The sequence below is a fragment of the Pleurodeles waltl genome, chromosome 6, assembly GCF_031143425.1.
Source record: "Pleurodeles waltl isolate 20211129_DDA chromosome 6, aPleWal1.hap1.20221129, whole genome shotgun sequence".
NCBI classification, from domain to species: Eukaryota; Metazoa; Chordata; class Amphibia; order Caudata; family Salamandridae; genus Pleurodeles; species Pleurodeles waltl.
Genome location: NC_090445.1, coordinates 784,279,694 through 784,294,990, shown reverse-complemented (window position 1 = coordinate 784,294,990; position 15,297 = coordinate 784,279,694). Strand labels below are relative to the sequence as shown.

The 15,297-nt window shown below is 45.7% G+C and overlaps 1 protein-coding gene across 1 annotated transcript in view; it reads left to right on the top strand.

The window, feature by feature from the left end:
• The window catches only part of SMC3 (structural maintenance of chromosomes 3), an 849,197-nt gene that overhangs the window by 83,980 nt on the left and 749,920 nt on the right, over positions 1-15,297 (top strand). The window contains exons 4-6 of the mRNA XM_069239408.1: positions 73-140; positions 1,004-1,075; positions 1,457-1,536. Of these exons, the coding sequence (XP_069095509.1) occupies positions 73-140; positions 1,004-1,075; positions 1,457-1,536 (220 nt within the window). The remainder of the gene's footprint in view (positions 1-72; positions 141-1,003; positions 1,076-1,456; positions 1,537-15,297) is intronic.

Genomic DNA, 15,297 nt, shown 5'->3' with positions numbered 1-15,297 from the left:
CTATGTGCACGTACAATTTGTCAGTGATATTACGTTTGTATATTTGGTTCATTAATATTCTTTCTTTTGCAGCTATTCAATTTGTCCTCAGTGATGAGTTCAGCCATCTTCGCCCAGAGCAGAGATTGGCCCTGCTGCATGTAAGTCACGAAAAAACTATAGACAAATATTGGCACGCTTGCATCCCCATAGGATCGGGGAAACATGGGCATGGGAATAAAGATTGAGTGTGACTATTGTAATTATTTACTATATCTTGCATAAGTGAAGAATTCGTTTTTTGTTTCATTCATGCTTGGAATATTTCCTTCAGACGTGTTTGTTTCTGAAAATTACCGCTTTAAGACCTGAGTAATTTATTGCACTCAGTCATTTCACTCCATCAGGACAATAGGATGTATGCTGTGCTGCTGTTATGAATTTATGCTCTTATTCCTTCGCCCAAACCCCTCAGTTCTCTGTTGCATATCAGTGTGTGTTCCCAAATACGGAGTAATCTTATCCCTTGCAAGGGGTTGTATTTCAGACTTGGTATCTGCTGTCAAGGAATCAGTTTTAACAGGCCCGTTCTTACAGTTACTTTTACTTGCTAGTGGAACGATCATTTGACATTCCAATTTCGAAGAATACTTCTTCTACTGCATTCACTATCAAAGGCTTGTATCTCCGTTTGAAGTTTCTCTGATGGGGAAAAAAATTGTTTATGCCTTGACCTCCTAGCTCCATCTTCACTTTATCAATTTCCATGCTTAACTCCGCTCAAACAGAAATCCAAATCAAAGACCATTTATTCGCCCTCCTTTTTTTGTCAACTGGCTGGGAAGCATGTCTTTGAGGCAAACCACACTTGATGCATGTATTATCAGTTCCTTGTACTGTACTCTTCTATTAGTATTGCCATTTTAAACAGTCTGTATGAAAATTTATTACAGTCATTTGTTTGTGGTGAAATTTGACACTTGATGTTCCTTACTTAAATGACATATTTTCAAATCTTTGTTAGGAAGGAACTGGACCTCGTGTTATCTCTGCTTTTGTGGAAATTATATTTGATAACTCGGATAACAGATTACCTGTAAGTTAAAGCCCATTTTCTTGTATCTGACAATTCTCAAGTTTAAAAGTGTCACTGTAAGTAAACTTGTGTAATTTGGCTAGTAGTGCAGAATCATTCTGACAATGTTTAAGTGCTGTACTGTGGAATATTTTAACCCACTTCTTAAAGTTAAAACCTATTCCTTTACATTTATTTGTAGTCCGAATAGTTGTTGTAAGAATTATTTTTCATGGCCTCGGTTGTTATTTTGATGGTTAGATTTACTGTGAATTGAACGCACAGAATAACTATAATAGCTCACGGATCATATGTCAAACAATGTGAAGGAAGTACTGAAATCTTAGATTAGTTTTACCAGGATTATAAAATTTTTCTCTTATTTTTTTTGTTTTTCAAAAGATTGACAAAGAAGAAGTTTCATTACGTCGCGTTATAGGAGCAAAAAAGGATCAATATTTCTTAGACAAGAAAATGGTGACGTAGGTACCCTTAACATCTATTTTTGCACAAGCATGTATTTATACGTTATCAAATCTGATTCTGTCACAGGAGAAGTGTATATTTCCTCCAGTGTTCAAGATCGCTGAACACTATATCAATTATAAAACATTTTTGTTTGTGCTTATTTGCAGGGAACAGTAATGAAATATTTTTTGATTCTACTAAAATGAAAAGAAAATACAAGTGAAAATGTCAGATTTACTTTTCTTATTCCATTGCAAAATATTCAGGACTATAAACATAATGGCACTAGAAGAATTTAGGTGAAAAAACGAAAGTTGATATTTCTCCACTAAGAAAGCCAGAAACTCGATTAATTCATCAAGTAAGCATGTACCTGTTGAGTTTACAGATACTTTTAGGATTTCAGAAGCATCTTCAAGACCCTAGTTTTAGTAAATATTTAGTTTGTTTGCTTATGACTCTACTATGAACTTTATAGCAATTTATTTCTTAAGTAGAACGTGAGCCTTTGCTATAGCCTTAATCGTTAGTAGAACCCTTTAGCTGATATTTAGTTTTATGTTATTTTTACATTGTGCCTTTCTTGAAAGCATCAAATCTTGTGCTAATATAACCCTTTTGCTGCCAGGTCTTTTCTCCCTCATGTGCTGTAGGAAGTTGGTTCTGTATATACTATCTCCAAAGTGAGAGATAGTGTGCAAAGAGTCCAAGGGTTCCCCTTTGAGGTTGCTAGTGGCAAAGTTAGATAATACTAATGCTGTATTTGGTGGTAGTGTGGTCGAGCAGTAGGCTTATCAGAGGGTAGTGTTAAGCATTTGTTACACACACACACAGGCAATAAATGAGGAACACACACTCAAAGGCTTAACTCCAGGCCAATAGGTTTTATATAGAAAAATATATTTTCTTAATTTATTTTAGAACCACAAGATTCAAATTTGAGGTAAGTACATCACATGTAAGGTACTTCACCCAGGTAAGTATAGAACTTTGATTTAAAACAGTAGTACACAGTTTTGGTTAGAATGGCAATAAGCAGTGGAGAGACTCAGGCGAAGCAGGCAGGGCACAGGGGGGCTTCTTGGGCCAGCCACTGACTGGGCCACATACTGGTCACTCCTGCTTTGGTAGGTGGTTCCTCTCAGTCCTGGGGGCTGTGGGTGCAGTGCTTCGTCCAGGCGTCGGGCTCCTTTGTTACCAGGCAGTCGCGGTCAGGGGGTGCCTCTGGATCCTCTCTGCAGGCACCACTGTGGGGGTACGAAAGGTTTTCTCAGGGTGTCCTAATCATTTGAGTCACCTGGGAGTCCTCTCTGCGGTGTTGGTTGTCCTGAACTCGAGCCGGGGGCCTCGGGCGCAGAGTGTGAAGACTCGCGCTTCTTGCGTAAAGTGGAGTCTCTTTAAAAGTTCCTTTAAGGTTGCAAAGTTGTTGCTGTTTCTGAACAGTGCTGCTGTTCTCTGGAGTTTCTTGGTCCTTTAGGTGCAGGGCAGTCCTCTGAGTCCTCAGATGTCGCTGGTCCCATTAGATGCATCGCTGTGCAGGTTCTTTGAGTCAGGAGACAGGCCGGTAGGTCTGGGGCCAAGTCAGTTGGTGTCTTCGTCGTCTCTGCTGGGCTTTCAGGTCTGCAGTCCTTCTTCTTGGTGTGTTTTGCAGGAATCTGATTTCCTGGGTTCAGGGTCGCCCCTAAATACTAAATTTAGGGGTGTGTTTAGGTCTGGGGGCAGTAGCAAATGGCTACTGTCTTTAAGGGTGGCTACACCCTCCATGTGCCTCCTCCCTGAGGGGAGGGAGGGACATCCCTATCCCTATCCCTATCCCTACTGGGGGAATCCTCCAAAACCAAGATGGAGGATTTCTAAAGGCAGGGGTCACCTCAGCACAGGGCACCTTAGGGGCTGTCCTGACTGGTAGGTGACTCCTCGTTTTTCTCATTATCTCCTCCAGACTTGCCTCCAAAGGTGGGGGCTGTGTCCGGAGGGGCGGGCATCTCCACTAGCTGGGATGCCCTGGGGCGCTGTAACAGCAGGCATGAGCCTTTGAGGCTTACCGCACAGTTCCTGCAGGGGAGTTGAGAAGCACCTCCACACAGTGTAGGCTTTGTTCCTGGCCACAGAGTGACAAAGGCACTCACCCCATGTGGCCAGCAACTCGTCTTGTTGTGGCAGGCTGGCAGGAACTGGTCAGCCTGGCATGCAGGGGGCATCGCTAAGATGCCCTCTGTGTGCATTTTTCAATACATCCCACACTGGCATCAGTGTGGATGTATTGTGCTGAGAGGTTTGATACCAAACTTCCCAGATTTCAGTGTAGCCATTATGGAACTGTGTAGTTCGTATTTGACAGACTCCAGACAGTATACTCTTCATGGCTACCCTGCACTTTCAATGTCTAAGATTTGGCTTAGACACTTTAGGGACATATTCATCATGCAACTATGCCCTCACCTGTGGTATAGTGCACCCTGCCTTAGGGCTGTAAGGCCTGCTAAAGGGGTGACTTACCTATACCACAGGCAGTGGGAGGTGGGCCTGGCACTCTGAGGGGAGTGCCATGTCGACTTAGTCATTTTCTCCCCACCAGCACACACAAGCTGTGAGGCAGTGTGCATGTGCTGAGTAAGGTGTCCCCAGGGTGGCATAATACATGCTGCAGCCCTTAGAGACCTTCCCTGGCTACAGGGCCCTTGGTACCAGGGGTACCATTTACAAGGGACTTATCTGTGTGCCAGGGCTGTGCCAATTGTGGGAACAAAGGTACATTTTAGGGTAAAAACACTGGTACTTGGGCCTGGTTAGCAGGTTCCCAGCATACTTTTAATCATAACATTTTGCCTTTTGTTGATGCCAGTTAGGGGGTAACCATGCCAACACATTGTTGCTCGGCATACTGTTGGTCTTCATCATCTTCTTGGCACTTGTTGCAAGCCTTTTCTGAGGGATACACCTACCTGTGGATTCCTCACCTAAAGAATTCTCCCCTCGCGCCAGCCTCGACGGAAATTTCTTCCAGCTCTGCACGTCGACAATGACGTCACAATCGCCCGACTCCACGCGACGCCGTATGATGTCATCCAGGCATTAAGAAGCCCTCGTGGACGCGTAGACAGCAGTTTCCTTTTTTCCGTGCCTCCGAGTAACGTTTTTTCTTCGAGGCTCACAGGGAGCTACAGTTTCGAGTCGACGGTTACAATGTCGCAGCCAAGGAAATCCGGCTTTAAGCCATGTAACAAGTGCGGGGGTCGGATGTCGGTTACCGATCCCCATGAGAATTGCCTCTGGTGCCTTAGCTCCGACCATGAGGTCAAGTCATGCGGCTCCTGCCAGCGCATGAACCCGAAGGCACCCAAGGAAAGGGAGGCAAAATTGTTCTTGGCCTGTTCCAAGAAAAAGAAGGAGAGGTGTCATCGGAGGGAGTCCTCTTCATCTCCATGGTGACTCTGCGCTGATCGAGTAAGGGACGGTCCAGATTGGCGTCTCCGTCAGCTCGGCGCCGTCCGACGTGGGAGATTAGCCCGACCGTCACCCCTCCACCTCCTATGACCCCGACTTCACCCGAGTCGGTTTTCGAGGTCGAACCTCTTCAGAGGCCAGAGGGTTCTCCTAGCCAGGAGTTACCTGGCCCTTCTATGGCGTCTATGCCGGCGCCGGTGAAACCGCAATACCCGGCTTTCCCGACTCCGTGAACGGATCCTGCGGCGTTTTTGAACGCCATGTTTAACATTTTTTCTACCATGGCGCCGGGTGGAGGTCAAGCAGGTCCGTCGGCCCTTTGGCGTCTTACAAATCAACGCCTTTCACGCCATTTTTGTCTGCTGCACCTGAAGCGGCGCCGATGCCCTTGACTTCGCCTAGGAGACCTATTACACCTGCTACAGCACCGATGGATTCGCCTCGGATCCAATCCACAGTCAAGGTTCCTGTGGAGCCGGAGGGTCCGGCGTCGGACGGATCCGAGGCTAGACGCCGACGGAGATCTTCGTCGTCGGGCGACGCCGGGTCTTGAATCTAGGCTTCGATCCAGACGTCTGGCTTTGCGCCTTCTGGAGGAGGAAGAATACAGCAGACAGCACCTGGAAGAGTGTGAGATTTTGGTACTGCGAGTGGCATAGATACCTCCCCAGAATGGGACCTAGCTTCCCCTGGGGAGTACACTGAGGAAGCTGCATCTTTTCACGCGGTAATTCGGAAGGCTGCCGACTTCTTAGATCTCCCTCTTCCAGCTGCGCAGGTAAAGAGGAACCTGTTGACTGGGTATTGCATCCAACTTCTGTGACGGCAGAGCCTCTCTTTACTTTTAATGAGGCTCTTCTAGAACCTATCAAAGACATCTGGAGAAAACCTGTGTCTACAGCTGCTGTCAACAGAGCGGTGGCGCGACGCTATCGGGCGGCACCAAGTGATCATGTTTTCCTCTCCAAACACCGGAGAGCTTAGTAGTTCAGGCCTCCTGTTCATCCAGGTCCTCTCCTGGCTCGTTTCCCGGAACACCTGCGGACAGGGAATCAAAGAAAATGGACCATACTGCCAAAAAGTCCTTTTCTTCATGTAGTATGGCCTTACAGTCCTGCGGTCCTCCCGTTTGGTCTTACTTCAGCACCTCGAGTCCTCACAAAGGTGATGGCGGTGGTAGCGGCAGAGCTCAGAAGAAGGGGGATAGCGGTATTTCCCTATCTGGATGATTGGTTGATCAAAGCCAAGACTCCGGAGCTTGTGCGGCGAGATCTCCAGTCGACAACTCAGTTGTTGTACGACCTGGGTTTTTCAATCAATGTGCCCAAATCTCACCTGGAGCCCTCTCAACGCCTCCTGTTCATAGGGGCAGTATTGGACACGACATTGAATCAAGCCTTTCCTCCGCCCCAGCGGGTTCAGGACATCAAGGCGTTGATTCCAATGTTTCGAAATGGAGCGGTAGTTCCAGTCCTCAAGGTCCTTCGTCTGCTCGGTCTGTTCGCTTCTTGCATACTGCTGGTCACTCATGCACCCTGGCACATGAGGGCTCTTCAGTGGTGCGTCCGCAGTCAGTGGTTTCAGCACAAGGGAGATCTCGAGGAATCGATAAAGATCTCCAGAGACGCTGCATTGGATCTTCAGTGGTGGACGGCGGTCGACAACTTGTCACAAGGAAGGCTGTTCTCGCTGCCACCACCAGTGGCCACAGTAGTAACGGATACTTCCACTCTAGGGTGGGGAGCTCATCTGGGGGACCTGGAGGTCAAAGGCCTTTGGTCTCCAGTGGAACAGAGTTTTCACATCAATCTGTTGGAATTGCGGGCAGTATGTCTGGCTCTCAAGGCCTTCCGCCCTTCCATTTGCGGTCAGTCCAGATCCTAATGGACAATACTACCGCAATGTGGTATATAAACAAGCAGGGAGGAGTGGGATCGTATCTTCTCTGCAGAGAAGCTCTTCGTCTCTGGTCCTGGCTTCAGGATCACAAGATCTGCTTGGTAGCACATAATTTGGCCGGGGTTCTGAACGTGCGTGCGGACGTTCTCAGTTCTCAGTCGACGCAACTTGGTCAACCACAAGTGGCGTCTTCATCCAGATCTGGTTCTATACATATTCCAGATGTGGGGATATCCACAGATAGATCTGTTTGCAACTCAAGAGAATGCGCAGTGCCCTCTGTTTTGCAGTCTCCAGTATCCAGCGCAAGGAGCTTTGGGGGACGCGTTTCAGATGTCCTGGAAGGGTCAGTTGCTTTACGCGTTTCCCCCCCATACCTTTGATTCCTCGAGTTCTTAGGAAGATCCGCCAAGACCGAGCCCAGGTCATCTTAGTAGCTTCGGATTGGCCAAGAAGGATGTGGTATTCAGACCTTCTCCAAATCTCTGTGCCCTCCGTTCCGTCTCCCTTACAGGGTGGACCTCCTCTCGCAGTCGCAGGGGCAGATTCTACACCCCCACCTCCAGAGCCTGCACCTTCATGCCTGGAGATTGAACTGGGCAATCTGAGTGCTTTTTCTCTCCCACCAGAAGTGGTGGATGTTATTTTATCGGCCAGGCGACACTCCACCAAATCGATTTATGCAAGTCGTTGGGCTAAATTTGTAGGCTGGTGTGGAGAGAACAGAATTGATCCCTTTAAAAGCTCGTTTGTCTGACATATTGTCTTTTGCTCTTTGCCTGGCACAGAAGGGTTGTGCGGTTGCCACAGTCAAGGGTTATTTATCTGCACTGTCGGCTTTTCTGTGCCTTCCTGATCAGACTTCCTTCTTTAAATCGCCTATTGTTTTAAGATTTCTAAAGGGACTTACTAACAATTTTCCCCCATCACCATTTGTTATGCCTCAGTGGGACCTTAATTTGGTATTAACATTTTTATTGGGTATTTGAACCGATGCATTCTTGCTCTTTGCGGTTGCTAGTTCTCAAGACTGTGTTCCTGGTGGCCATAACATCGGGCAGAAGGGTCAGTGAGCTTCAGGCTCTTAGTGTAGAGCCCCCATACCTTTCTTTCTATAGGGACAAAGTGGTGTTCAGGACCAAGGCGGCTTTCCTCCCGAAGGTTGTTACACCCTTTCTCCTGGGGCAGTCTATTACTCTCTCTTCCTTTTACCCTCCACCTCATCCATCCAAGGAGGAAGAGAGGCTCCACCGGCTGGATCCACGAAGAGCGCTGAGCTTCTATGTCGACAGGACGAAGGAGTTCAGGCAAGATGATCAGCTCTTCGTTGGATACGTGGGGAAGAGGAAAGGTAGAGCTGTCCACAAGAGAACGCTATCCAGGTGGGTAATTCTATGTATTAAGATTTGTTATTCTTTGGCGAAGAAAGTACCACCTGTGGGGCTTCGTGCCCATTCCACCAGAGCTAAGGCTGCTTCTTCAGCTTTGGCTAGGGGTGTTCCTGTGGCTGACATCTGCAGGGCAGCGACTTGGGCGTCCCTCCATACTTTTGTTAAACATTACTGTTTGGATTCTGAGGTTAAGAGGGATGGCCATTTTGCTCGCTCAGTGCTGCAGGATTTTTTGGTTTGACCATTCGGGCACCCACCTCCGGAGGTAGTACTGCTTTGAGACTCTATTCTTTAGGTGAGGAATCCACAGATAGGTATATCCATCAGAAGAATAAGTTACTTACCTGCGTTAACACTTTTTCTGGTAAATACAGTAACTACCTGTGGATTCCTCACAGTCCCACCCGCCTCCCCGTTGCCCGGCTGGTCATACCATGAAATCCTTGGGTGAGCATCCTTTGCCTTGTATATATGTGTATATACCTGAATTATGTATATAGTTGTGGCATCTGTATATACATTTCTTTCTCAAATTTAGATAGCTCAAGGGAAACATGTTTGGACTTAAATGTCATATTTTACTCTTGTATAGACCAGTTATTACTGTTATCTAAATTTATTTTTTATTATAATAAATGTTCTGTTTTCATTCATTTGATGTGTCAACCTGTTCGCCTCTATGGCACGTAAAAAATGGTGATAACTGCACGTCGACGAGGGCTTCTTATTGCCTGGATGACGTCATACGGCGTCGCGTGGAGTCGGGCGATTGTGACATAATCGTCTACGTGCAGAGTTGGAAGAAATTTCCATCGAGGCTGGCGCGAGGGGAGAATTCTTTAGGTGAGGAATCCACAGGTAGTTACTGTATCCACCAGAAAAAGCGTTACCGAAGGTAAGTAACTTATTATTTTGGGCTATTTGGGGTAGTTTGCGCTTAGGCCCTCGTAACTTTTTGTCTACATAAGCTATCCATGTCAGATTTGCGTCCTTTTTTTTTTTTCAACATCCTAGAGATTCTAAAGGTACCCAGAGTTGGCTGGTTCCCCTGGAGGAGACCAAGAAATTAGCCAAAATACAGCTAAATTTCTGGTATTTTTTCAGAAAAATGGGAAGAAGCTGCTGCAGAAGAAAGATTGTGTTTTTCTTCCCCTAAAAAAAGGCATCGACAGAGGGTTTGCAGAGCTAAAATCACCATGTTCCCAGCTTTCAGGAACAGGCAGACTTGAATCAGAAAACCACATTTTTCAACACAATGTTAGCATTTTCCTGGGACATACCACATTTGTACTGTTCTTTGTGCTTTTAGCCTCCTTCCAGTTAGTGACAGAAATGGGTATGAAACCAATGCTGGATCCCAGACAGCTAAACATTTCTGGAAAGTAGACAAAATTCTGAATTCAGCAAGGGGTCATTTGTGTAGATTCTAGAAGGTTTTCCTACAGAAAGTAACAGCTAAATAAAACAATATTGAAATTGAGGTGAAAAAAAGAGCCATTTATGTCCACGTTTTATTCTTTAACTTTTTCCAGCTATGGCAGATTTCTTTAAAGCAATCTACCGTTACGTCTACTGGACTCTTCTGGTTGTGGGGATGTATAGGGCTTGTAGGTTCATCAACAGCCCTAGGCAACCAGAGCCAATAAATGAGCTGCACCTTGCAGTGGGTTTTCATTGTATACCGGGTATACAGAAAATAATTTGGTGAAATATAAAGAGTGAAAAATAGGTATCAAGGAAACCTTTGCATTTAAAAAATGGGCACAAGATAAGGTGTTGAGAAGCAGTGATTATTTGCACATCTCTGAATTCTGGGGTCCCCATACTAGAATGTGAATTACAGGGCATTTCTCAAATAGACCTCTTTTTTACACACTGTCTTACATTTGGAAGGAAAAATGTGGAGGAAGACAAGGGGCAATATCACTTGTATTTCTATTCTGTGTTAAACCAAGTCTTCCGATTAAAATGGCACCTCACTTGTGTGGGTAGGCCTAGTGCCCTCAACAGGAAACGCAACATGGACACGTCACATTTGTACATTGAAATCTGATGTGTTTTTTGGAAAGTGCCTAGCTGTGGATTTTGGTCTCTAACTCAGCTGACACCTAGGAAAACCTACTAGCTCAGCCGACACCTAGGAAAACCTTCGAAACCTGTGCATTTATGAAAAGTAGACACCTAGGGGAACCCAGGATGGGTTAACCTGTGGCGCTCTCACCGTGGTCTGTTACCCAGAATCCTTTGCAAACCTCAAAATTTGGGAAAATAACACTTTTTCCTCACATTTCGATGATAGAAAGTTCTGGAATCTGAGAGGAGTTGCAATTTTTTTTCTACCCAGCACTCCCCGACGTCTCCCTATTAAAAATGGTACCTCACTTGTGTGGGTAGGCTAGTTCCCGCAACAGGAAATTCCCCAAAACTCAACATGGACACATCAAAATTACCTATTACAAACTACCTGTTTTTGCAAGGGTTGCACCTGCGTTTTGGGTCCTGTTCTCAGCAGCCATCTAAGGAAGCCTACCAAACCCAGACATTTCTGAAAACTAGACACCTGAGGGAGTCCTGGGAGGTAGGACTTGCATGGATCCCCCAGTGTTTTCATACCCAGAATCCTCAGCAAACTTCAAATTTAGCAAAAAGAAATCACATTTTTCTCACATTTCTGTGTGGGATCACCGCACCGCCACAAATTTCCTACCACACAACGTTCCCCTCAGTCTCCTGATTAAAAACGATAACTCATTTTTGTAGGTAGACCAAGTGCCTGTGGAAGGGAAAGACCAAAATGATGTTGAAATTGAGAGGGAACCGCAGTGGTTCCAAAAGGGCAGTTTGGAAAAAATGTTTTTAGGCGGAAAAGTGGAGGAGAATTTTTATCGGTATAGATGCGACTATAGTGGGTTGTAGGAATTTTGTGGATTCCTGCAGATTCCGGAAGGTTCCATCACAAAAATGTAGGGAAAATACATTATTTCAATCACAGTTGGAGGTTTGCAGGGTATCGTGGGTAAGAAAATGGTGTGGGGGTGCATCTGATCCACACCACCCTGGTCTCACCCAGATGTTTAGTTTTCAGATATGTGTAGGTCTGGTAGATGTTTTTAGGTGGCAGCATCCTACAGTACAAAAAGTGCAGCTGTTAACCATTTCTAGTGGGACCATATTGAGAGTTAGCTATACTCCCTTGGCCCAAATGTAAAATCAAAACCCAAAATAATCAAATGTCCTCTTGCTTGCAGTTGGGATAAGATCCTTTAATTTGCTGGGGTTGCTGAAAGATTGTTACCCCCTTCAGTTGCGGTGGGAGGCATAACCATGCTCATACTGGTTGGCAGCCCCTACCCCTCTATTTTTTTTTCCAATTCCCTGGCATCTACTTGGCTCCCTACAATCTGCCCTCCAGGGATGAGGACCAAGAGGAGGGTGAAATTCAAAACACCACCTCAATTATCAGTGAGTAGGACGACTACCAAGTACAGACTCCTTCCCCTTCTACTCTGCTACTTTAGGTTCTCCACAGGAAGACATTAGTGGATTTCCTAATATTATGGAATGAGTTGCAAACAATCAGAATGCTTTCGTTATGACTTTAAATTGCAATCTAGGGAGGCAGTTTGTGCTATCCTAATTGTGGATTTTATTTGGGATGAAGGTCTTAAGGTAATGAAAACTCCATCCTCCATATTAGCAGTACTTTTCAGATTGGACAAGAAGTGCAAAGCGCCTGAGAACTCCCCAGCTTTTCTGGTTTTCCAACCTAAACCTGACTCTGTAATAGCACAGGCAGTCCAACGTAGATCAAAAAATCCGTCTTCTCCACTTTCCATGCCACCAGATAAAGAAGGGAGATGCATTGGCAGTATCAAGAAAAAGTTTTCTACAATGTTGGCTACTAATGTCTGAGCGGCAAACTCCTTGGCAAATCCTAGAACGATACGACCACTAAATGTAGTCTGACATCTCATCATTCTTTGACCTCCTACCCAAAGATGCAAAATCAAAAGTGCAAAAGATTCTACTGTAGGGAGAAATGATTTCCACAGCGATCATAGACTGTGCCATAGATTTAGCATTCATGGGCTCTCAGCAGCTGGCCGGGACCGCAGTCCTAAGAGCTAAATGCCTTTCACCCGAAGTTAAAACTGAGAAATTAGACATGCCGCACGATGGTGAACTGCTATTTGTTAAGCATGTCGACGATACACTCCGGTCTATAAAGGCTGACACCGAGACAGCTAAATATTTTGGCACGCTCCAGTATATGGGACAGCCCTTTCGAGCAGCCACGGGACGAGGGGTGTCTTCTTATGGATGGGGCTACCATCAGTACTGACAGTACTAACCCTATCGGAGCCAATACCGTTAAGCCGCTATCCAACAACACAAGCAGCCCTATAGGCAACCACCATCTGTGGGCTCCAGGCACCCCACCAGAGGATGTGCAAAGGAGCCATAGAAATCATACCGAAGTCTAAGAGTGTAATCCTCATCTTCTCTTGCTTCATCCTTACACAGGAAAAGACAGCAGACTGGCGCCCCATCTTCGATCTTCGTCAATTCAACAAGTTTCTGAAAAAAGGGTCCTTCCGTATGGTCTCTCTTCAGGCTGTGTTACACCTGCTGAATCAAGGGGATCCTGTGACGGCCTTGGATCTCCATGATGCCTATTTTCTTATCCCAATATACCCCAGGAAGAGGAAGTTCTTACTTTTCAAGTTAACCGGCTTTCACTACCAATCCAAGGTGTTATCGTACTGTCTGAGGTCAGCACCTCGAGTGTTCACCAAGCTCTTGGCTCCAGTGTCCGCATATCTCAGACAAAGAGGAGTTCAAGAATTTCCGTACTTAGATGATTAGCTTATAAAGGCAAGCACAGCAGCCAAGGACACAGTCTATCTCTTTTCTGTACCTTAGGCCTGTCAGTCAACTACCAAAAGTCACATCTAACTCCTACAAAGAGCGTCACCTTTCTGTGAGATGTACTGAATACAGAACAAGCAAAAGCCTTTGTCTTCCAAGAGAGACAGCAAGAGTTTCACAGCCTACCACTACGCCTTGACAAAGAAAGGTCCGCTACTGACGGCTTAACAATTCTTTCTTGGGGATGCTTTCCTCTTTCATTCCCCTTATACCAAGAGATCACTTCGAGAGGAGTTGGACAGTGAATGGCTCCAAACCAATAGATCTTTCGACGATATTCTGATTACGCCCAAGGTGAGGCAGGCCATGAAATGGTGGTCATAGACATCCAACATCTCCACGGGTCTCTCCTTCCTGACACAGATTCCGGAATATGTCATGACCACAGACTCGTCCCTCGAAGGCTGGGGTGCTAATCACCAAGACCTCAGTGAGAGGAAAATTTACCAACCAGGATATCAACTTGCTGGAACTAAAGGCTATCTCTCTGGTGCTCAAATCTTTCCTAACCAAGATCACTGGATCGTCGGTTCTTATCCAAACCAATAACACCACAAGCAAGCACTACCTCAACAAGCAGAGAGGAACATGTTCAGCAGCGCTAGCTCTTTAGGCGCAAGAGAGATGGAACTGGGGCCTTTGATACAACATAGCTCTCAGGGCAAAACATGTACCAGGAGTGTCCAACACTCTTGCAGACTCGCTAAGCAGGACCACCATGACCTGCCACGGGTGGGAACTCATCCAGCGAACTCTCAATCATCTTTTCCATTGCTGGGGCAAGCCGAGCTTAGCACTCTGCGCGATGAGAGAGAACAGCAAATGCCAGTACTAAGCACGTTGGCAATCGCAGAAAGGCTCGTGGGGGAATGCCTTTTTGATCAGCTGATCAAGAATTTATGCTTACACTTTTCCCCCAATTCCATTGAAACCAAGAGTTCTAAGGAAGATGAAGAGAGAGCCTTGTTGAGTGCTGCTCTTGCCCCCATGTGGCCACGCCAGTGTTGGTTTACAGAGCACCTGCTTCTCTCGGACCAGCCTTGCATTCTGTTGGAACCATATCGACCCTGTTAACTATGAACCAAGGCCAGGTCCGGCTCCTGAGTTCCCTGAATTTGCTAACCTAGGTATTCCTTCTAGTTCTTAAGAGATACTCTGTAATGCTAGAGAGCAGACCACGAACAAGACATAAAAACTTAAATGGAAGAGATTTTGGATCTGGTGTGTGGATTCCAAGGTCCACCCTTTCTCATCTTCACCAGAGCAGATACTTCTGTATCTTCTTCATCTAGCATAATCTGGTCTTTCTCACTCGTCCTTCAAAGTACATTTGGCAGCCATTTCCAGATTTTGTTGTACCAGTAATTCTCCATCATTTTTGTCCTCGAGAAAAATAAAACAGTTCCTTAAGGGACTATTCAGATTGTTTTCTCCAGTGAAACTTCCTCCTTCTCCTTGGCATCTCAATATTGTACTATTGCAGCTGCTGAAACACCCATTTGAGCCAGTTCACAAGGCAGCGTTAAAATACATTTCCTGGAAGACAGCGTTTCTACTAGCGCTTACTTCAGCAAAGCAGGTCAGCGACATTCAGGTGTTTACAATCAAACAATCTTTTCTCCAATTCAAGTCTGACTGTGTCATCCTAAGGACTGATCCTAAATTTATTCCTAGCGTCCCATCTGATTTTTGCTTAAACAAACCAGTCCTATTAGGAACTTTTTTCCCAAATCCTCAAACTCCAGCTTAAAGGTCATTGTATACATTAGATATCAAACAATGTTTCAGATTCTACATGCACAGGACTAACAACTTCCACAAAGCAGACCTGTTGTTTGAGGCCTATGGGGACTTCCGAAAGGGATTTCCTGTCTCTAAACAGACTATAGCTAGGTGAATTGCTTCCATCATACAATCTTGTCATCAACAAGCAGGAAAAACGATGCCGAACAGTCAAAACCCACTCCACCCGAGCTGTCTCTACCTCCACTGCTCTTTTCACAGGTGTGCCCATTCAATAGATATGTAGAGCAGCAACTAGGTCTAGCAGATGCACACTTACTCCGCACTACTGCCTTGATGCCGCAAAAAGAACAGACGCAGCAGTAG